General features: G+C 39.3%; 1 protein-coding gene across 2 annotated transcripts in view; it reads right to left on the bottom strand.

The window, feature by feature from the left end:
• Positions 1-22,849, bottom strand: part of pik3ca (phosphatidylinositol-4,5-bisphosphate 3-kinase, catalytic subunit alpha) — a 27,681-nt gene extending 4,832 nt beyond the window's left edge. The window contains exons 1-25 of one of the 2 annotated variants that reach the window (XM_034147464.1): positions 22,510-22,849; positions 22,017-22,085; positions 15,624-15,728; positions 15,209-15,377; positions 14,758-14,884; positions 14,375-14,584; positions 13,913-14,007; positions 13,637-13,792; positions 12,845-13,090; positions 12,208-12,293; positions 11,513-11,618; positions 8,904-9,056; positions 8,645-8,779; positions 5,705-5,829; positions 5,073-5,154; positions 4,605-4,769; positions 4,297-4,400; positions 4,008-4,179; positions 3,821-3,927; positions 3,609-3,730; positions 2,430-2,508; positions 2,116-2,286; positions 1,767-1,884; positions 1,318-1,469; positions 60-222 (exon numbers count right to left, since the gene is read on the bottom strand). In XM_034147464.1, the coding sequence (XP_034003355.1) occupies positions 60-222; positions 1,318-1,469; positions 1,767-1,884; positions 2,116-2,286; positions 2,430-2,508; positions 3,609-3,730; positions 3,821-3,927; positions 4,008-4,179; positions 4,297-4,400; positions 4,605-4,769; positions 5,073-5,154; positions 5,705-5,829; positions 8,645-8,779; positions 8,904-9,056; positions 11,513-11,618; positions 12,208-12,293; positions 12,845-13,090; positions 13,637-13,792; positions 13,913-14,007; positions 14,375-14,584; positions 14,758-14,884; positions 15,209-15,377; positions 15,624-15,679 (3,099 nt within the window). In that variant the 5' untranslated portion in view covers positions 15,680-15,728; positions 22,017-22,085; positions 22,510-22,849. The remainder of the gene's footprint in view (positions 1-59; positions 223-1,317; positions 1,470-1,766; positions 1,885-2,115; positions 2,287-2,429; positions 2,509-3,608; positions 3,731-3,820; positions 3,928-4,007; positions 4,180-4,296; positions 4,401-4,604; positions 4,770-5,072; positions 5,155-5,704; positions 5,830-8,644; positions 8,780-8,903; positions 9,057-11,512; positions 11,619-12,207; positions 12,294-12,844; positions 13,091-13,636; positions 13,793-13,912; positions 14,008-14,374; positions 14,585-14,757; positions 14,885-15,208; positions 15,378-15,623; positions 15,729-22,016; positions 22,086-22,509) is intronic. The other variant, XM_034147465.1, reaches the window with a different exon arrangement.

Below are 22,849 nucleotides of genomic sequence, written 5' to 3'. Positions count from 1 at the left end.
CACGACAATAACAATATCAGATCGGAGTGGATATGAGTTCAGGGGAAAAGTCTTATTACCTGTTCACTTTTCTCCAAGGCCAGCGTCTTCCTGATGTAGGCAATGTCATCAAATGACTGCAGCTCAGGCATGCCGGAGCCCAGCATCATGGAGAACAGGTTGATGAACAGGTTCGCATGCTGCCGGATGGCCAGGTAGGCTTTATAACACATCTCCTGGAACCTGGGGGGAGATGGAATGTAATGTGAGAAATATCAACAAAACAGGTCGAAGCAAAGACAACAAGAATAAAAAAAACTAAAACTAAACTCAGTATTGTGCAGTAACCAGTGTTGGGGTAGTTGCTCAAAAAAAGTGATGCATTACACATTAGATGTTACTTTAAAAAAAAAAGTAATGCCTTACTTAGTTACTCACTGCTGAAAGTAATTAGTTACACTACAAGTTACATTACTTTTGGATCCCTCTGTAACATCAGATGCCCAGATAAGCACACATCCTTAATCTAATAAGGACAATACTGTACACAAGACCTCGGTTTTCTGCTCTTTGTTTGAAATTCAGCTGTGTTTTCCTGTATGATGGCGGCAGCCCCGTTACCTGTATCTTGCTCAATATGTTTCAGAAATATTGCAGTTCCACCGTTGAAACGGGCAACATTTCCTCAACGATATTTGCTGAGACATGCCTGTTTATCTCTGCTATGCAACTCTGTAATTTCTGCCTTGTTTCCTCATCCATGAACTTGCGTGTGTAGCACTAGTGAAACAGGCCGTTTTATTAAATGTTCTGTCCTCCAGTTATGCAGATAGTAGAAGACCTTAAAGTAACGCAAGTAACAAGATAATTTTGTCCTGTAACCAAGACCAACAGTAACGCGTTACACTACTGAATTAGAGACAAATGTAATCTGATTACTGTAACACGTTACCCCCAACACTGGCAGTAACAACCACCTAATTCCACGAGAGACGGTCTGTTTAACTTGCAGTCGGGTGCCATATGAAGAAGATTTAGGGGCTGTTCCCTCCCAAGTTCCCTAATCCTCAAAATATAAAAACATAAAATCAAACCTGCATTACAATATAAAATAAAAAAAAGACAAAACCAGTTTCAATACAGTGGTAACAATGTAACCCTTTAAACCTAGTTTAAGATGAACGCACCTACAGTATACCAAACCTTTTTTATGGCAGAATTTCAGGATAGCACATTAAGAGACACATTTTGGAATTCTACAACCTCAAACAACCAATCAACAGACTGACTTATTAGTTGCATGTAGAAGACTAATACATAGTTTAAATGCTGCAGTACCTCTCAAACTCTTTGGTCTTGGCACACTCTTGGGAACCCTTGCTGATGACGATGAGGAAGTCTTGTGTCAGCACAAAGGGCACACGCTCTCTCTTGTAGCCAAACTTCTTCTTCTTATGGTCAAGGAAATGGCCAAAATCTATGTGAAACAACTAGAGGGGAGCAGGGAAAAGAAGAAAGCACAAAGTCAAAAAGTAGTTTCTCTATAACAAGTTACCTCCTCTTAAGTGAAATCTATTTACTGCTGATACCAATTTATTTCAATAAAATGTGCCATTCAGTCTGCTGAGTATTCGCTCATATATAAGAAGAAGAAAAAACAGAGGCTTGGCTAGACAGATTAGGATTGAAACATTGTGCAGGTTGTTCACTATGTGTCTGTTAGGGAAAACTGTAACGTGTCCTACTGTGCCTTAAATAAAAGTGTCTGGTGTTCATACACAAGTTACCTGTCCATCATCTTTGACCATAATGTTGCTGTTGTGTCTGTCTCCTATCCCGAGGATAAATGTAGCTACACAGTAGCCAGCACAGGACCTCGTGAACAGATCCACAGCCAGGTCATACCTGCAAAAACACACACACAAATTAGCAGTGACACAATTAATTTAGCATTTAAAAGCAATTGGAAATGTGAAAATTCTTTAAAAAACTAATGTGGATTTGGAAACTTATGTGGGCAGGAAATAGGCTGCAACTCTTAGCAACAGCAGATTTCTTTAAGGGTCACACTAAAGTCCTCTTATGTTCTTCCCTGTCTAATGATGTGAAAAATAATCTCAGGAGAGAGGAGCTCACATCTCGCCCTTGTTCTTGTCCTTGAGCCACTGGTGCAGAGTGTTTGAGTTGAACTGCAGGGCTCCTTTCAAGCCTCCTTTACACTGAATCTGCATGATGGTGTGGGAGCTGCGAACCACCTCAATGAGCCCCACACAGTCTCCCAACGACAGACAGCCGTACGGAAGCATCCTGTAGACACACACCAACAGATTTGTTTAGCCATATGCACTGAGGCAGGAGAAAGTTAGAGAATGTATCAATTGAAGCAGAAAAAACTGTGCAAGAAAAATATGGGAGGAAAAGGGATCGAGAAAATAGAATAGGGAGAGTACCGTAGGTCCAGCCCCTGATTCTGCCAAATGTTCTCCATGATTTTAATAATCTGCAACGTCAGCATATCCTGCCGCAGGTCTATAACACAAACATAAACAATGAAGTTGGTTAGAGGGTTCCTACAGACTAAGTAAATTAAATTGAACATTTTTAACTACACTTGGAATGAAATCAGAGATTTTGTATATGCATTTTAACCGCTATCAGGATCTGTTTGATGTTAATGGCAAACATTTTTAATTAGATGTTACTAATTATTTTTGAGATTAAACAATGCAAGATCACAAAAAAAACTGAAAATCCTGAATCCAATGGCTTTGCATTTTTAAGACATTAAAATATTGATTTAAAAAAAGATTTTTACCCATTAGGCGCTTTCACACCGGAGTACTTTTCCCAGTATAGTTCCTATATAGTTCCGAAGATTTGCATTCACACCAAAAAAATCCGGAACTAGAACTTAGTTCATGAGAACCTTTTTACCCCCTTTTCCGTCCCTGCTAGAGAGCAGGTACTTTCCTGGGAGAAAAAGGTTCCCATTTCTGATTGGCTGGGCAGATTGCAAACCACGCCCCGTAAAACTCCCAAAAAGTTTTGTGAAGCCGCCATTTTATTTTCCTCGCATTAGCATTATTAGCATTAGCATTAGCCCAGCGCACAAACGCAGAGAGACTAACTTATGGCAACACAAAAGAAAACATGGGAGCGGTGGAAATGAGGAGGTGTCGGCGTTTCTGGCGATTTACTCTGAAGGCTTCAGTAGAAGCTGCTGGGAGTCCCAGCAGCTTCTACTGAAGCCAGTCCCCAACTCCGGGGACTTCCGGTCGGGGACTTCGGGTGGCAGTATACGCCGTAAAGTTGTTTACGGCCTGCCAGTAAACCCAAAGCAGAAGAAAAAGTGACGTCAGCGGCTTCATTTGCCTAACCCTCCCTCAGGGACTTATTCCGGTGTGAACGCGATCTGCTTCAGAACTAAAGAGTTCTGATGAACTAAGTTCTGATGAACTAAGTACGGCAAAGTACTTGGTGTGAAAGCGCCTATTAAGGCCTTTACCGGCTAACAGAGCTAAAGCTATCAGAGTTTCTTTCAATGGCATACTGGTGGTATTGAGTGAGATACAAAACACTTGAGTGTGGCAAAGTGTAATGTGGGTTGTTTGTGTCCGTGTGTTACTTACCATCTCCATTTTTGAAGATGATCTCATTGTTCTGAAAGAGCAGCTCGGACATGATGTCAGGATTCTCCCAGTTCAGCCACAACGGTCTCTTCGCTGACGACATGATCCTGCATTCATCTAACCTGTGCACAAATTCATTCAAGGTATTGTACAATGCCCTCTTTTTACAACAGCACACATGCACACACAGGCTCAGTCACGCTGCTCCCTACCTCAGGTTTCCCAGTTGGTGTGCAGGGTTGAGAGGAGAGGTGTAGTTCTGCAGAGCATCCATGTAGTCCGGTCTCTTCATCTGGTCCACAAGGAACCGCATCTGGACCTGAACCAGACAAAAGCATAATGTTTTTTTGTGCAAATGTATAATACGTGTGTGTAAGTGTGTGCTGCTGCTCTCCTTACTTTCTGCGTCTCATCTTTCTTCTCCTGTTTGAGGATGTCAGTGAGGTTAATGAGCTTCTCCATGGCCTCCACTTGCCTGCTCAGGTGTTTGAGGTACATCCCACAGGCCCGGCAGTACGCCTCCAGCAGTAGCCCAAACCTCTGGCTCACTGTTTTGTTGTGCATTTCTGACCTGTGAAGAAGCCACAAAGAGAAGGGAGTGGGAAGCAGGAAGGAAAGATAATAATAGCTCACAGAGAAAGGACGCTGCATAAACATTAGGGAAAAAGCAATCTGGATGGTGACTCACTTTAGATGCCAGAAGAAGAAATGACCTATCCTTTGATTGGTCAGAGCCTTTTTGAGGAGGAAACGGGCCAGGGGATTGTCGAGATACTGCTCATATTTTAATACCTAGAACAGGAGAAGAGAAATGATCGAGATGCATAACGGGGGTTCAGGTTAGTCATTTCGGATTCAATACTGTTTTTCACCATGGAGCCTCAGTACACAAAGCAACAGCTTAAGGCAGACTTTTAGAGTCTTCAATACAGCTGCTTTCCTACAGATATAACTGTACAAAGGCACCCCACAGTCTACTTAAAGTATCAGACCCACCTGTACAAGTTGGATGAGGTACTGGGACAGTTTGTCGTCGGTCAGGTATTTTTCGAGGCAGCATACAGCAAAGTGTCTGACCATGGGGTCTGGGTAGTTACAGTCCAACAGCTCCATGGCCTGCTCAGGGCGGGTGGACGGCCATTCCTTCAACAGACAGTACATCTGGGAGACAAACAAGAAATATGATTTAATACTCATTATAAACTATCAGCTGTCTGCGGCGGTAAATATATTAACTCAAGTATACACTCAAGCTTAAAAAGGAGTTCTTTCCTAACAAGTTGATTTAAGTGGTCCAACATGGAGTAGATGGAAAACACAATTTGCATTTACCTACTTTTTTCTGCATGTATTTGTATTTTTCACAATCCCCCAAAACATCTTTCCTTTACTCGTTGATCAAGTTTATTTTGAGTATGTATGAGTGTTTTTGTAATGAGCAGGTAGGAAATGGCATGACATTACCTGTGCTACTTCATCCCTGGAGTTCCATTTGACAGAGAGCAGGATCTTGGGAAGGATCTCAGGGATGTTCATGCAGTAGTGTCTGGTAGAAAATAAGAAAGGAGATAACTACATTTCCACTTTAAGTTTTAATCTGTTGTTTTTACACATCTACATCCTGCATACAAAGTTAAAACTAAATCTGATAAGTGATATTGATTTACATGAGTATTCAGCGTACACAATTTGGCTCTGGTTATTCTTTAAAATGTTGTTTAACTTTTTTTGTTTTATGTATTATTAAATAGACAGTTCACACCAAAAGTTATTTAAAAGATCAACAGCAATGTCTCTTCCAGAAATCATACCCTTTACTTAAGATGACACAGACTTTGTTGTGAGCATTTAAATGTAGGAACTATTTTCTTTCCACTGTACCAACCAGTCCCTTTCAGAATAACAGCTGAATAAAACCCAAAACAATAGCACTTTTAGCTACCAACCAAAAATAACAAGCCCGAATTGAATCTATTTTCACGTACAGCTACATAGAATTTGACCTGTTCAATTCATGCCACTTTCTTCAATCCAAGTAGTACTTTATGTGTGATATATGGTAGTTATAGTGTTATACTTGCTGGCTGTGTGGTTACCTGTGTCTCCAGAGGAAGTCTTTCTCCTGCTCAGTGATTTCTGAGAGAGCGTCTCTGTTACTCAGCTGTCTCATCTGCTCAGTGTCGCTATCCGTCAGGGCATGATCTCTGGCCGACCGGTTGCTCTAAAACAGAACAAAAAAGTACAAATAAAAACATTATTATTGCCAACAGTACCATAATAAATCTATTGGCTGTCATGATTTAACTTTAATCATAACCTTAAACAGCGATGTTGTCTTCTTTGACGCTTATTGTTAAAACTACCATTTGTTACTTTTTTATTTTTTATTTTTTTGGCATCACAGTATCTTTATCTAATAAATATGTGCCTCTCTGGATAATCAACCATGCAGTTACTATGAGGAGCCAATAAAGCTTGGAACGATACCAACTGTTTCCATTACTGTTGCGGTGCTTGTCAAACATATCAAGTTACAGATTAAGGAATAACTTTATACACCACATTACGCTGTCATCATAAATAAATCCACATTGAACAGCCCTAATAGATCACACAGTCTGATGGACCTGAAACCACACACCACAAAAGATACAAGTCTGTAATTCATACCATTTTAACTTTTGCACTATATATTTTGTTTTATTCAACCATTTCCGTCAGCTTTCAAAGTTTACATTTCTAAATTACTGCACATTGTATACTGATCTGAGACAACCACAGCCTTCATTTACACCAACAATCACTTATTATTTATATGCACACATTAGAGTACCAGATCATGGTAGGGCTGTGCGATTATGGCAAAAATCATAATCACGATTATTTTGGTCAATAATTGATATCACGATTATTAAATACGATTATTCATTGCCTTTGAAAACATCCATTTATTGAACTTTTAAATACAAATAATAATTTGAACAGTATCTTTTTAACTGTTGATTACCCTGAACGTATAATTCAACTGAAAAATCAATACAAAAATACAACCACAACCTAGCAAAGCAAAATAATCATTTTCTTCGATTATGTTGTTTTCGTAATTGTGGCAGGCCAAAATCGTAATTGCGATTAAAATACGATTAATTGCACAGCCCTAGATCATGGTAGTGGTTGGCAAAATGAGAAACTGTATTCAAGTCACCATCTGGGTCTGTTTTTACAGGAGCAGCTTGCTCATGAGAAGCGGGAAATTAACTTTGAATTCATTTAAATGCCAGTATTCTTCTGGCTTTTACTTGATATTTATTCATTCTAATGATGCAAATCCTGACTTTATCTTATCAGATACAGGATAAAACTAGTGTTTGTAGAAAAATAGGAGACAAAAACTGGGGGAGGTAGACAACATGTTAAACCTTCATATCTACAGTAAAATAAAATATAGCATGTATTTATGCTTTTGATACACACAAATGTTGGCAAAACCATCTAAATGGATTCATTTGGCTGCAGAATAACAGACGTTTCACTTCAATATCTATTGACACTGTGACCCAGACAGAATGCAGTTGGTATGATATGCAGCCAGATACTGTTTACATTTGGCGTAAGTCTTAGGCTGTCAAAGCACTTACTGTTTCCCTTAAATCGCCAATTTGAGTTTCTTTTCTTTGGCAATTACTTTGCCAAAATAAATCTGTATATACATTCAACTGTCCCTCGCCCAACCAAACACCTTTATGAAACCAAGTGCCAAAATCTTCAATATTCTGGTAAAATTTGATGTTAATTTAGATTTAAATTGTACCTAAGATAAAATAAAACAATGTTCTGCTCAGAAGTGAGCCGGATGATATCCTCACGCTTATTGAGTTGGACATTCACCACATTTGACACAGACATCATGAATAAGTTAACACATTGTCTCACACTGTTCACATCCTCTCACATGGCAGAGTAACTCCAACCTCACACAAGTCATGGCTCTCATGCCACACATCATCTAGAAACCTGATAAGACGGCATCAGCTGCACCATCATGAATAACTGAACACGACAGCTAACTGCACGACTGAGTTACAGGAAAAGTGTTGGGGCGACTCGGGCCAGGAGATTTTATATTTCATGGTTGGGTGGAAAATGATATACATTTTTTAAATGTATTGATGTACTTATATCAAACAGTTTTTTTTATTTTTATGAAATGTCAGAAAGAAAGTTAAAATGGCTTTCATTTCAATTAATGTGTGTGTGTGTGTGTGTGTGTGTGTGTGTGTGTGTGTGTGTGTGTGTGTGTGTGTGTGTGTGTGTGTGACACGTTGCATCTATTCATACATTCAACCTACTGTAATCAACTGTGGTGCTGCCTACGTATGTTAAAAGCAATCACTATTTCACCAAAGGGAACCCTACAAATATAAAATGTGTAATATTCACAAATGTGTTTATATAACACCTTACTATAATTAAATGTGGTGTCTTACAGTACACAACACAGCTTTCTGTTCACATTACTTACTCACCTGCATGACTTTTAATTGGGCAGATTTTGTTATTGCAAGAAATGCCTTCAACAAGGACAGACCCACACCTCACATTACGAACTCCTAAATCAATGTCACACTACAAAGGGGTGTAATGAGCAGTGAAACTCAAACACCTTCATTAATAACTTACTTATTCTATTCTTAGTAACTCTGTACATGTTATATTTTATTTATTAAGTGTGTATTTGAGCACTGTAACTTACATGTCAATGAATGAACATGGAGCTTAAGTTGTATTTCGTTATGTTTCTTAATGCTGCAATTGCTGTGGATTTCACACTTGACATGTATGTAATCAGTTCAATATTGTTACATTTTGGTCCAGCCCTCTTACAGATGCAACATTAAACATGTGAGGCCCCTCATGGTCTTAAGCTATAACTGACATTTATTTCCTTGTGTTTGAGGTTCAAAACATTTAAAATATACACTGTGTTATTGTACTCTTCTAGCCCACTGATAGGAAGCTTGTTAGCAGGTAATTACCTGTCCAGAAAGGTTGTAGTTAAACCCCAGTTCCCTTGAGATGGTCCAGTTTGCATGATCCTCTACTGCATTCATTTCTGGGTATTTGACCAAACTACTGAAGTGGTCAAATTCCAGCTCCAGGCATGGGGTTTCCTGGAAAGTAGAAATGAATATCAACACATTGTGTGAATAACAAAAATGGTAAATTTGTACATTTGTTATGAAATGAAGCAACAGTGCAAAACAATGTGATTGAAAGATTGCTTAATTCAAATACCTTATTAGGGTTGGATCCAGTGACTCCGATGGGGTTGAGGAGGTCTTCAAGGCCGTGAGGGACAGGCCAAAGATTCAGAGCCATCTTGTTGGCCACCAGAGTGTGAGTGTAGTCAAACATATTGATATTACCCCAAGCTAGTGGACAGTGCTCCTAAAGGGAGACAGACAAGTAAGAGAAGAGAGAGAGAGAGAGAGAGAGAGAGAGAGAGAGAGAGAGAGAGAGAGAGAGAGAGAGAGAGAGAGAGAGAGAGAGAGAGAGAGAGAGAGAGAGAGAGAGAGAAGGACCCATTGAGTGGAAATTGAATTAATTGCAATGTGTGAAGCTCATGGGAAAAAAACAAACACAAACACAGATGGTGAATCATTTAGAATATCAAAGAGGCTTTTAACACCAACATATTCTGGGACTCGCACTGTGAAAGAATATAGTCTCATTAAGGTTCCCTTTTGCTGAGAACACTTACTTACTCAGAAAGCAGATCAAGGAGCTGCTGTGTGTTTGCCTTTAACATGTTAGTTTACAATGGGGTGATACCCTGACAAAAATGAGTGTTTTTTAAAACTTAAAGAGTTTAAAGAGTCTTACAAGGTTTAAGTAGGTTATAGTATGCAGGTAAAGTGATTTTAAAGGCTTTTTATATTTGCTAGATATTCATTCAGTTCATCCTAAATGTGACTTAATGTTTTTTCTGGTGCTGTATATGACAACACGTCTGTTGTTACCTCCTAGGAGGTTATGTTTTTGTTTGGATTGTTGGTCTGTCAGCAGGATTACAGAAGAACAACCAATTACATGTTGGAGTAAATACAAATAAAAACATCAATAAATAACTTTTGTTAACAATGAGAGGAAGGGGATTTGTGCTGCCTATAAGTGGTGTCTGAATGATCTGGAAAATGAGTTCCAGACTGGGGAAATTCACGTTGAAGCCCCCTTTAGTAGGATCACCAACTGGTAAAATGATATCAGCGTGTTATAGAAAGGCTCTGAGCAATAAAATATAACACTACTTATTTTTAGCGCTCATGACTGGCTGAGTTCTGCCCTCCTCTAGTCCCTTTTTTGGTTTGCAATAGAGCATTTCTGGCAAAATCATCAATTCAACTCTAAATTCAACCTTTCTATGAGTAATTGATTATGGATTAACGGACGGTAAAATGATGGGTCTTGGCAATATCTAATATAATATATAAATCTTATCGAACAATCCTTAAACTGCAGTACTCCTTCTACCAGAGCCACTAAGCTAGCCTCCACAAAAGCAGAGGAAATGTTTATGATAACATCTTGATCTTCAGAGTGATTCTTCACTAGGGGGAAGCGATGGAACCAGGGGACAAAGGGCAACATGGGGAGCCAGACAGAGTTACATGCAGACAGCCAGTCAAAATGCACCTATTAATAGTAAGTGCTGGAACAAATGGCTGCTGTAAAGAAGTGTTTATCAGGTTGGGCCTGAAAGAGCATCCGTTAACCTGACCTCAGCCTCTGCGCTGTACGGGATAGGGCTTACCCGGGTGTCTGTTACAATATCCATGTCTGCCATCCATTGATACTCTCTCTCTCACACACATACACCCGCTTCTCTTTCTTTCAGCTTTTGTACCAAAGAGAGACGGAAGAAGAATCAATCCGTGTGGGCGTCTGCTACGACTTTTTGACCTAATGCACAAAACCTCAGACACACTTCAAACTGTTTTACAACACATGGTTTCCAAACAGAATACATACCATTATTATTTGTATTGTACGTTTGATATTAATATTATGCACCTAAAATAAGCATAACGTTTTAAGTTTTAAATCACAAGATATTAAACAGCTAACATCTCAGCCCTAATTTAAAATGTTCCACAATTAAAGTATACATTTGTCTATTTTCGAAGTATTTAATTAAAATACTTGATATGAGTTTTAAGTGAGAATAAAAGTCTGTTGCAAAACATGCCATCAGCACGGCTTGCACTAGCGAAACAAATTGAAGCATGAATGGAAAAGTCTCTCCCGCTGATTGTGTTTCTGTGGATGTATTCTGCCACCACAGTGCCCATGGCTGATTAGTAATTAAACAGAGCCAAAGACGATACCACAGCTCCCGTTCACCTCGGACACATATACTGAGAGAGACTGACACATGATGTAAGGTAGCTTCATATAGCAATACCAGCACACAATACACACACAAGAGGCACTTATACACATACAGTATACAGTAGGACCCTTCAGGATGGCTAGGTATGCGAGTGTTGAATAAAGGATTGAGACACATGGAGGTCATCTGCTCTCTGCAGAACTGTGTGCCTATCTGTGATATGGCATATACTGCTGATGGTATTTGTATGATCAGCTATTTTTATCCTTTGGATAACATTGGTTTATGTTTGGTTTGTTTTGCCCGGTTATGGATGTTTTGGTGTTTTTTATCCAAAGATATTGCATTCCCCTATATGTATGTTTTCTTTTCCATAACTGTTCCTAACTGTTCAAAACAATTCAACAGTAGTATCAAAATAGCCTAGTAAGACACTTCCTGTTTTTTGCATGTCCACTTCCTGTCCAGTTAAGTTGCATTGTGTGGTCATTTCCTTCACTGCTCTCTATCCTACCTCCTTGGCTCCCTTCCTGCCTTTGACAGAGCAGATGGAGAGGCAGAGTCTGGCGGCTCGAGGTATGTCAGGGATGTACATATCATAGGTGAGCCATTCATTCCACCTGTAGTTAAACAAAAGAAAGAGATACAGAGAAAATGTATGAGACAAGGCCAAAAAAGTACAACAAGAACAAATCTCAAATATAATCCTTCAGGGAAAGTAATGACGTAAAGAGACCTGTGCCCCCTTTCACTGCTATCACACAGGGACTGTTCTTACAGGCCTATACAGTACATACAATAGAGTAGACTTGGGTTCACCAGTAATGTAATACAGCAGTTTAGTGTTACTATAGTCAGCACTTACAGTAACTGTTACCATTCCCTTCCTGCACTAGACTACTTAAGGTGAATTTGAAGTGTCAATTGTTACTTTCTAAGTCAAACAAAGAGAAAATTAAATTGAAGTAGAAGTTATTTATATTATTGGATACTAATAATTGATTCATTTCATTTCATTTCATTGTATTTAAATATCTTTATCTTATTTCTTCTTATTTGTTTAACTTTTCTCTGACTAGTCATGTTTTTTAAGCATTTTGTCACTATATAATGAAGAGGTCATTACAAATAAAGTCATGATAAAAAAGTCCTGCAGGAATGGGCTGCTTTAGTAATTTAAAAGGTATTTTATGAAGAGTTGTCAATTACCTCGGGTTAGAACAAGGTACTCTCTGCGTGTTGACATTGTCACACATCTGTTCACCTCCATGGTAAATGCCTGTTCTCACATAAATCTGTAAATATAAAAGAGAAGCAAAACAGAACGAGAAAGGGAAACATCAATAAGAGTGGTTGGCATAGCTGCACTATAACATTGTAAAAGAGTTAACTGTTGGACACCATTGGCAACTTGTAACAGCTGTCACATTAAATGAGCTTTATCTTTATGGAGCAGTCTGGCATTTATGAAAACATAACATTTGTGCAAATGATTCCTGACAGCACATCAACATGAGCTACCAGAACTGCTTTCCCTTCAAGGTCTCTGTTCACAGGAGACGTGGACAATGACTGTTTGTTTCCACAGGAAGTGAGGGAGTTGGAAGATGGGACACTTTGCACAACTGAAATAACAGTCAACGGATTTAGCTTAAAAACAAATATCCATTAATCTACAAAAATAGAATGAATACAAAATGTTACTACAAAAAAATCTCTTAATCTACATTTTAATCTTCTCCTACAATCTATGAAGGGATATAGTATTAGAGTCAATGATCTGTTGTTTAATTTGACTGAGAAGCACAAACACTGGTATATTCATGTAATGTCTGCGCGCCCCCACCTTGTCTATGTCCCGTATATTGACGTTAACATAGGTGGCACACAGGATTCGTATCCGCAGGGTCCCGTTGATGGTCCACAGCGACTTGGCAGATGTCTCGCCATTCATATAGGATGTTGCCGTGGAGATGCGTCGAGAGTACGACGGCATGACAAAGTTGTCTGTAGGCAACTGAGAGTATAAGCTGTCTTTGGCCATTAGCATCAGGTTAGGCAGCCTGCCCAGCATGATGCAACTTCGGATATACTAGAGGGAGGGAAGGAGAGAGGGAGTGACGCAGAGATGGACGGTTAGAGTCCACAGAGCTGCTAGAGTTACAGCATGCGTAAGTGTGACAGTGATATCAATTGGTCATTTTCCAGCAGCCGCGAAGTGACTGTAGAGGAAACACTGATACCGTGTGCACCTTCTGCTTTGATTTGGCTCACACGGACATTGTGTGTGGGATCACATTGCTGTGCTTGATGAGGGAATGGTTCCAGTGTTTTAATATGTTGTTTTGACATATACTCAATGTTTACAATAAATAAAAGATCTCAATTGGATGAGACATTGGCTATATCCTGACAGGGATTTATTTAAAATCTCGGGATTAGCTTGATCTATCTAAGAGCATCCTTTGATGGTTTGATTGTTTTTTTGTGTGAGACATTAAACTGAGACATTCCAACTCTTCATTCTGCAGAATTTCTCGGGAAATATTTACTTTTTGTCATTCAAGTCATTTGAGGTCAAATTTTCCAAATACATTTTTTCTTCTTGTATGTCTTTATCATCTGGGGACGCCCTTACCTTATACTGGCTGATGGGGTACTTTTCCAGCAGGTACTCATCACAGCCACACACTTTGAGGATGTATTTACCCTGATATTCCTGCACACACATCTTCAGCTGCTCTGGGGACAGCAGCATGCTGCGTGTCTTCTTACGAATGGCCTCTGCAATCACCTTTAGGACAAGATACGCGCCTATATTAGACACCCTTTAAATCCCACGTGTTATATTCAAAGAGTGACGTGGTCCATAACTAATCAATCGTCTTTTCCTTTTAGTCCATATTCATCCTACCTGTTCAGGCACACAGTCGTGGTTGATCTTCAGTGTATACTTTTGTTTGTCATTGTTTGGAGAAACAATCACCCAAATCACAACGATAATCTGACCTACAAAACATGACAGAGAGACAAAAAGAAAGGTGAGAAAATGAATCAATGAATCAAATTTTACTCTAGCAGCAACCCAGAAAAACCATAACCACCCACCTTAAATTGTGGTATGTATTTAGCTTGACAGTAGTAGTACCTCAATCAGTCATTGATTGACCTGCCCATTACTGCAGTTCATATCCATTGTAGTAGCTGGCTAGTAGTCATTAAGTATTGATGGGAGGCTAAAACGTACCTCCTGCTCCCTGTTGTCTTTAAGTGCTTTTCGTGTTCTGTTTTCTATTTAATAATAATAATTAGTTTTTTTTTTAAATGTTCCTGTTAAACATGTTAGACTGGAAACAAGTCTTAAGCTGTTGCCTACCTTTGTCCAGCTTGCTATAGATGTGTTTTGGAAGTTCCTGTGTGGATTCTATATTGGGAGGATAAACATAGAGCGCTCTGCTGTGGGGCCCGCTGGCATCTCTCATCTCCACAGAGTCTTTACAAACATTCAGGATGTTTCTCCTGAAGTCCTGAACCTCCGGATCCTTCACAAGGTCAAACTCACACACAGGCATACCAATGGCAAAACCTGAAAAATACAAAGCAGTGTCAGTGTTCTTTTCAACATTGGTAGGTAGCAGGAGATAGTTTTTCTTTCTGAACAAGCATATGCACTAGTCATGTTCCAAACTTTATTTCGTCCACATTTTTTCACAAAGGATCCAATAGAACAAGTGCTATTAGAGGAGAAAAACCTCTCACCAATCTCTCTGTTGAGGATCTTTTCCTCTCTATTGCCAACTGGTTCAATGACCTTGAGGAAAGGCTGGAAGAGTCGGAGATCACATAACCTCCGGGTCTCGTCGTAGAACTCCTCCCGCTCGGCTTCCTGCAGGCAGGCAAAACAAATGTTTTTCACAAAACCATTGGGAATTTCTGAAATAACTTACAGTCTTCCTGTAGGTGAAGGATGGATGTTTGTTTTTTACAGGTGAAACAGTTTGTTTTTAAACACAAGTTCTAGAGACCTATTTCTTTATTACTTTTTTACCAGCACCTAAAGCAGCTCCAGAAACATTTATTTTCTTCATTATTAACTGATTTTCTGGGGTTAGTCCATCAAACTTTTAATAATGGATTTCCCTTGTGTTTTATGTATTTAGGTGGAAACTTATGTGTAAGAAATATTCAAATTGAGATGATTAACTCTTACTTGTGTTACACTGATAAAGATATAGGATGTCTCCTCCTGCAGGAGGTGATGAAGAGGATATTTCCTGGCCTCTTTGAACAGCTCATGTTTGATGGTGATGAGCGTGGCCTCACGGAGACACTCCAGGGTCAGAATCATCCCATTGGGCAGCAGGCAGTCCACCAGGATCCTGCAGAAACTCTCAGCATTACTATAATATGTTGATGAATCATTTAAATGTACTTTTCACTAAGCCTACTAGGCCCTCGTTAGGCATTTCAGTGTGTTAATAAGGAACATACCATATCAAAATAACATTCTAAAAACGATCACTAAAGGCTTAAACCTAATAAAAGAACAGGCATGTGTACTTTTTGAGGCTATTCTTTACGGTCAAAAAAGCATTTTTATTCACAATTTGTTCTAGTGTGCGTACCTGGGAGGCATCAAGTGGATGCCCCATAGCTCCCCTGAGGACGGCCTGGGAGGCATCTTCCTCTCTGTCTCCCAGCTCAGTCAGAGTGAAGCTGCAGAGCACAACCTGAAAAAGAACAACAAATATTTTGACAGTCATAATGTAAAGAAACAGGCTTTAAGTCGAATTCAATGAAAGCCCCTCTGTAGTAATACATAACATACAAATAGTAATATGCAATTGGACTGTTTAATACATTTGACTTCATGTTTATTTTTTCTGACTAATAATGTTGTTTAGTATACATAACTGGGTGGACCAAATGAGCAACTGTTTATTTGGCTTGTGACTTAAAAGAATGTATCAAAAAGTGTCATTTAAAAAAGCATTGATTTAGTAACCCAATTACGCAATAATTAACTAAGTGGCAACCTTAAATAAAGAAAGTTTATATAAGGATGACTTAAAATCTGGTGGCTTTTTTGAAAATGAGCTAATTTCAGTTGAAAACTCGCCAGTACAGCTCTGTGAATCTGCAGTCCTGCATGTTGCCGAGGCTTAGCAGTGCTCACTGAGTTAAAGAGAACAAGCGTGTTCAGTCAACCACAAAACAGCAAGTACAGTGACTGACAGCAGAGCATGCAAGTCAGGTGAAGAACTGGCATAGTTTACCCTGTCATGTCACTCAAGTGTATCTAACCAAGACACTTACAGACCATTTTCTTTTAAATACTTTTACTCTCGACCGACATTAGCAACAACCTACAATGCATGAACACAAATTCTGCCACTGCGAAACTTAACAATTCGGTATGGCTCAAGTTGTTAATTTTTTATTCTGGCCCATCAACTGGCCCAATGGCTTTTACTTCACCTATTTTGAGAGCATCTTGTAAAATCTCTAGTCCATTTGTCAGCAAATCAAACTTCAGTCTGGAATAGCATTTGTTGATGAACTCAGCACCACCGCATGAAACAATCCTGAGAGAAACACGCTTATCTTTCTGTTTGGATCCAGTCCCTGGTCTACAATGGATGCCTTCGCTGAACATTTCTTGACAGTACTCGACACTTGAGACTAAATTCAAAGACAAAAGAAGTGGAAATTCAGCCAGGTCAAGTGTCTCATCTGATACTCTAACTGTGCGGACAAATCCAACAAAAGACTTTCATCACAAGCTCTCCAAGCCCAGCTCACATCTGTGCATCAGAAGTCCTGTTTGTAGGTGTTCAGCAGTTTCAAAAAGTCGTAGCACTCTGAATCAATATTGAATGAAATTCTAACTTACTGTATAACCTACTCTACCACTTAGAAACATACTGGATGTTAACGGAACAAACATGTGTTCTTCTAAAGATGATTTAAGCAGCTCTATCAAAAATATATTCTTTTGAATTTTTTTTTAACATTTGTATTTTATTAGACATTTTTTCAAAGACATAAATATACGGACAAGGACATGGCTCACACACATCACAAACAGGACAGGACAATAACATGAAGGGTGGGAAAGTAGCGGGATTACAGTGTCAGTTACATTTTATGTATGCATATGGCGTCGTATTTATACATGATTTGCTTCATAATATAGATATACTTCATTGTTTCCTCATTATTATTATAAAACAAAAACATTTATAATAGATAAATAAATAGATAAATAGTCAAATAAATGTATATATATATATATATATATATATATATATATATATATATATATATGCACACATATATATATATACACACACATACACATCTCTTCCTTTTCTGATTCACCTATTCATCCATTTCCCATTTAATTTCACTTTTTTCATTATTATTACCATTATTTTTCTGTTTCTTCATAGTTTATTTCTCTTTATTTATTAATATTATTACAATTATTATATTTATTATTGGCAGCCGAGATGGTTTGAGTCCAGGAAAGCCCTTATCTTATCCCAACGCCTGTTGTCTGGCTTAACCAAATATTACAGGGAGAAAGCAGCTTCTTCCATACTTAAGATGTTTAGGAAGTCCTCCAGCCATCTATTTAAATTGAAGCAGTTTGGCTTTCTGACTTTCCAGTTCATAAGAACGAGGCGTTTAGTTGAAAGGCATGCTAGGGCTATGAGTTTACTTGCAAATGTTGATGTTATGCCATTGAGCGGGGATCCCAGCAAGCATGTAGCTGGAGTTAAGAGTATCTCTATGTTCAGAATCTCAGCGAGTGTATCTCCAACTACGTCCCAAAGAGATTTTACAGCCGGACAGGACAAAGACAATGTAAAAGGGTACCCACTTCCACACAACCATGCCAGCATAGGCCAGAGAGTGTTTGATCCATCTTTTTGAGTCTACAGGGTGTGATGTACGCTCTGTGAAGGATTTGTAACTGTATTACTCTAAACCGGACACACTTGGAGATTGATGTTGAGTTCGACCAGATTCTGTCCCACTCAACTGGGGTAAGGGTGATGCCTAAGTCCTGCTCCCATCTTTTCTGTGTCTGCAGATTAGTATTGGCGGTGGAGGTGAGGAGAAGTTTATATATACCTGAAATCATTCCTTTCTCATTTGCAAGTCTTTTTAGGTTCATATCAAGGTGTTCATGACAACCTATCTTTATACCTTTTGATGTTAAGTTTTTTAATTTGTATTGTATTCTTTTGAAATTGATATCATCAGTATAAGCACATGAAGCATGAAAAAGCATGATTTATTTATACTGAGCATGGTACCAGGGTATTGTAAAACAAATGTGAAAAAGGGAGATGGAATAAAAGTAAACCCAATGGGTGCACACCCAGAAAACAAAAAAACATGTCACAAGGTACAGTGCTGTATCCATAACCAATATTGGTTTTCTCTTAAACCAGTGACGAACAAAATAACATATCTTTTGAATTTTCTCACTAAGTGCTTACTAGCCAGTAATAATGTGCTCATTTAATTCTCTCTTATTGAGTACTGGAAATGCAGCATCTTGTGGGACCTTAGACAGACTGCTCATGTCTAACACTCAAACACAAAAACAACACAGTGACTCAACGGCAACAGATTGTGACACAAGGAGTGGAAAATATGTGTTTGTGTGGGCTCTTTGGAAATTACAACATCACTTAACATTTAGCCAATTAATAGCCATTATCAGCTCTCAAAAATGGAAAGAGACAGAAGAAAAACCAAAGTATTTTAATCATGATTCATCAAACCAATACCCATCTTTCACTCATTACATTAGTGTGCTTCTGTCCTTCTTCAGGAGTAGAGCTATTGCAATTATGAAAGCTACTATGTCTGGATAATTTTTGCTGTCAAGACTATATTAGCTTTAAATATTTAATAGAAACAGATACTTTATGCTTGGTACTTACAAGCTAAAGTGTGAAACAAATACCCTCAAAACAACACTGTACTGACGTATACTTTCAAGGGTTTTCCTCGCTTTGATTAAGTCTTTATTTGTGATAATAAAGCTTGCAGCTATATACAAATGCAAAAATCCAAACTACAATCAAGATTACATAATAAATCCCTTAAGACGCTATAACTTATTACTAAATCATATAACTACACCACAGTTCAATCCAAAATATAGTAAGTATTAGTGAGTTCAAGCTATATTTGGCTCATCTTTTCAACAACGGGTGGTTGGTCCTTTTTGTGAGCAAAGAACCATTTGTAAATAGCATGATATAAAGTTGTATAACAACAACAGTTATCAATAAAATAATCAACATTTTTCATGATATTTGGAATCTTTTACAATACCAAAACTACTTTCATATCCACAAGCTCTCAGAAGTCTAGACACAACATTGCCCCTGATTCCCAGTTTGGATGCATTGGTAAAGGCCGCTGGCAAGATGCCCTCCTGCACTAGACTTTTGAAATATTTGGGATGACACCATAGGCGCTTTCACACCAAGTAGGCTACTTTTCCCAGGAGTAGTTCCCGGAACTTAGTTCCCCGGAACTTTTATTTCCTGGAACTATCTAGTAAATCGCGTTCACACTAGAATAAGTCCATGAGGGAGCCGCTGACGTCACTTCTTCTTCTTCTTCTTCTGCTTTGGGTTTACTGGCAGGCCGCAAACAACTTCATGGCGTATACTGCCACCTGAAGTCCCCGGCCGGAAGTCCCCCGGCCGGGGGCTTCAGTAGCTGCTGGGAGTCTTCCCAGCAGCTACTACTGAAGCCTTCCGAGTAAATCGCCAGAAGCGCCGACACCTCCTCATCACTCCACCGCTCCCATGTTTTCTTTTGTGTTGCCATAAATTAGTCTCTCTCCGTTGGTGCGCTGGGCTAATGCTAATGCTAATAATGCTGATGCGAGCAAAGAAAATGGCGGCTTCACAAAAACTTTTCAGAGTTTTACGGGGCGTGGTTTGCAATTCGCCCAGACAATCATAAATTGGAACCTTTTTCTCCCCAGGAAAGTACCTGCTCTCGAGCATGGCCTAAAAAGGAGTGAAAAGGTTCACACCAAAAAGTTCTAGTTCTAGATCTTTTTGGTGTGAACGCAAAATCCCAGGAACTATCGGAACTATTCCTGGGAAAAGTACTCCGGTGTGAAAGCGCCTCATGACATGATGGTTAGTCTCCCTGCAGGCTTTCAACCACTTGCAGCCTCTGAATAACCACCCACATCTCGCATTATTTTAGTTATTCCAATATCCATATCTATGTTTTCCTTGTTAGGAAAGCAACCAAGCCAATTGTTTTTGTTTTTATTGCAGGCATGATTAAGATCACCTTCCTGTGCTGGAGCCAGAAGAATGGCCACAAAAAATAGCAACATGCATAGATAGAATGAAACAGCTAAAGTTATTGTTTTAAAGTTGACATGCAGAGCATGGCGTATTCTGTATATTTCTTTGATTAAGTTTAAAATGAAAAAGTAATGTGGTCTGATTATCACGTTGTAGGTGCTGCTAAAAAAATTGGTGTCAAGGCCGTTCTGCTTCCGCTGTTGCACATATTAAGGCCCCTACAAACCAAACTGACACCAAAGAACACGTCCCGACGGAACACGACTGTTGTGTCGCCTCCAACAAGTCCTCCAACTCATACGACCAAATAGGTTGATTGTTCAGCAGCTTATTACGACCTATAGTCACGTTTTAAAGTTTAGCACCTCTAGTGGTCGTGTAAGAATTTGCGGCAATTGCAAACACTCCGGAGGGTCGTATATTCACAAAAAATATGTGTGCCTATCCTGCTATTTGTGTTTATTCTTTTAATCACATAGCGTTAAGAAGAAAAAAAAATGTGCCTACATAATTGTCAGTTGCAGCCGTAGCATTATTATTGGTTTAACTAGCCTACTAACAGTATATTTTTTAAACATTTTAAAATGACCATCTTGAACAGCTACAACATTAAAATACTTCTAGGCAGATTGTGGACAGTAACAAAGTACATTTACTTAAGTACTGTACTGCTCCACTACCATTCAGGCAAATAGTGTAGCTGAACAGCCAATCGGAGTGATTTATTTAGCCGACAGCCTCCGCAGGCTCCGCGGTCGATTCAACATGTCGAATCGGCTGCGGAAGGTGTCGGCACGGCCGTGTGCGGGACACACCAATCTGAGTAGGGCGACAGGACGCTCATCGACGGCCAGACATCTATCGACGGCCGAAATCGGCTTGGTGTGTCCGGGCCTTAAAACTGACAAGGTTAAACGGAGAAATGGATGGATGGCTAAATCATGTACAAGTAATAATATATTAAAATAAGAGTGGATAGCAAACTAAATACATCAATCCTTCAACTTACAGAAAAGTATCCACCCACATGAAGTTATGACTGATACAAAAATGGAGGAAATTGATAGTTAACCAGAAAGATAACAGCAACCTTCTGTGACAAAGAAAGGTATAGCATTGAACAATAACAAGCTAAAACGGAAAACTCTGAACTAAAACAAAGCACCCATTGAGAGCAGTTGTGCGATCTGTGACCATGATCAGGATGCAGCTAAGCACTTTAGGACAAAAGAGGAAGCTTCCTCAAAACACAGGATGTGGGGAATGGGGAAACATTGGCCAGGACACAAGTTTGCTGAGAATACTGAAACACAACCGCACAAGTAGTTGTGTAGGCTAGAAGTGGCCAATGGTCAAGATCCAACATACACTCTCTGTCTACAACACATAAGATAAGATAAGATAAGATAAGATAAGATATACATTATTGATCCCAAATTGGGAAATGTTTTAGTTACAGCAGCATAAAAAACAAGGCATTGCACATAATTAGCAGATGGTTTGCCGGTACCAACAAATTATGCACAACAAAGTGGGTTCAAGAAACAATTGTGTACCATGATCAGTCAGTTACCTCTGTCAGTTTCAAGAAATAATTCAACATTATATTTCAAAGGTTAACTAGAGTGTGAACAAAGAAGAGGAATTTGTGAACCATACCTAAGAGAGACACCCTCTTATTTGGGTGATGGGACAGTTCCACCCTTCATGTTTCAGTCCATCTTCACACTGTCACAGAAATATGTGTTGGGAGGAGAGGAAATTAAAACACAAACATCACACACACTGTGCATAAAAACCACATTCACTTCACATTAAGGCTGGGTGTTTGGGAATGACAGCTCAGAGATGACAGCTGCACAGCACTGAGCTCTCGATATTGCATAATGATATGGACACATACTGTTTATATACAGTAAATAAAAATGAAAATAGTTGACAATGTCAACCACTGTCTCCACTGTCCACGTTAGCTTACTATATGTTTTAGTTATGTCCAGTTTGGGAATGTTTAGCTAGCTCTCTTGTTCACTAGCTCACAGCTAACGGTGAGCCTGTCATCCCCTTGTTTTTAAATATATTCCCACCATTAATCGCAAGCCATTTGTCTATTAACATGCACAAATGTGACTCATTTAGCACGATAGCTCACCCTTTTAAGTTGACGTCAAGGCAGCAAAGTGTGTGAGGATGCTGGTCAGAGAGGATCTCCTCGGCTAATGACAGTTAGCTAGCCTTCCAGCTAGCCGATCCCACCGGTCCCCACCGGCCGGGTTGGTGGCTCCCGGCGCCGGGGAAAGCAGGCTGCTTTCTACGGTCTGTCACTGTCAGCCTCTCGGCCAGATATCCGTGACAGTGGGCGTAACTCCACACACGCTTATGCTCCCGCAAAAAAATAAACCCACTCGCGTTTTGGGTTGTAAGGCACACAGTTACATAAAATGTGTCCAAAATGTCCATTCAAAAGGACTCAAGCAGAGGATGTTATTAGC

Source organism: Trematomus bernacchii, unplaced genomic scaffold, assembly GCF_902827165.1.
Source record: "Trematomus bernacchii unplaced genomic scaffold, fTreBer1.1, whole genome shotgun sequence".
Taxonomy (NCBI): Eukaryota; Metazoa; Chordata; class Actinopteri; order Perciformes; family Nototheniidae; genus Trematomus; species Trematomus bernacchii.
The sequence above is the reverse complement of the archived record's forward strand: the minus strand, read 5'-3'. Positions and strand labels throughout refer to the sequence as shown.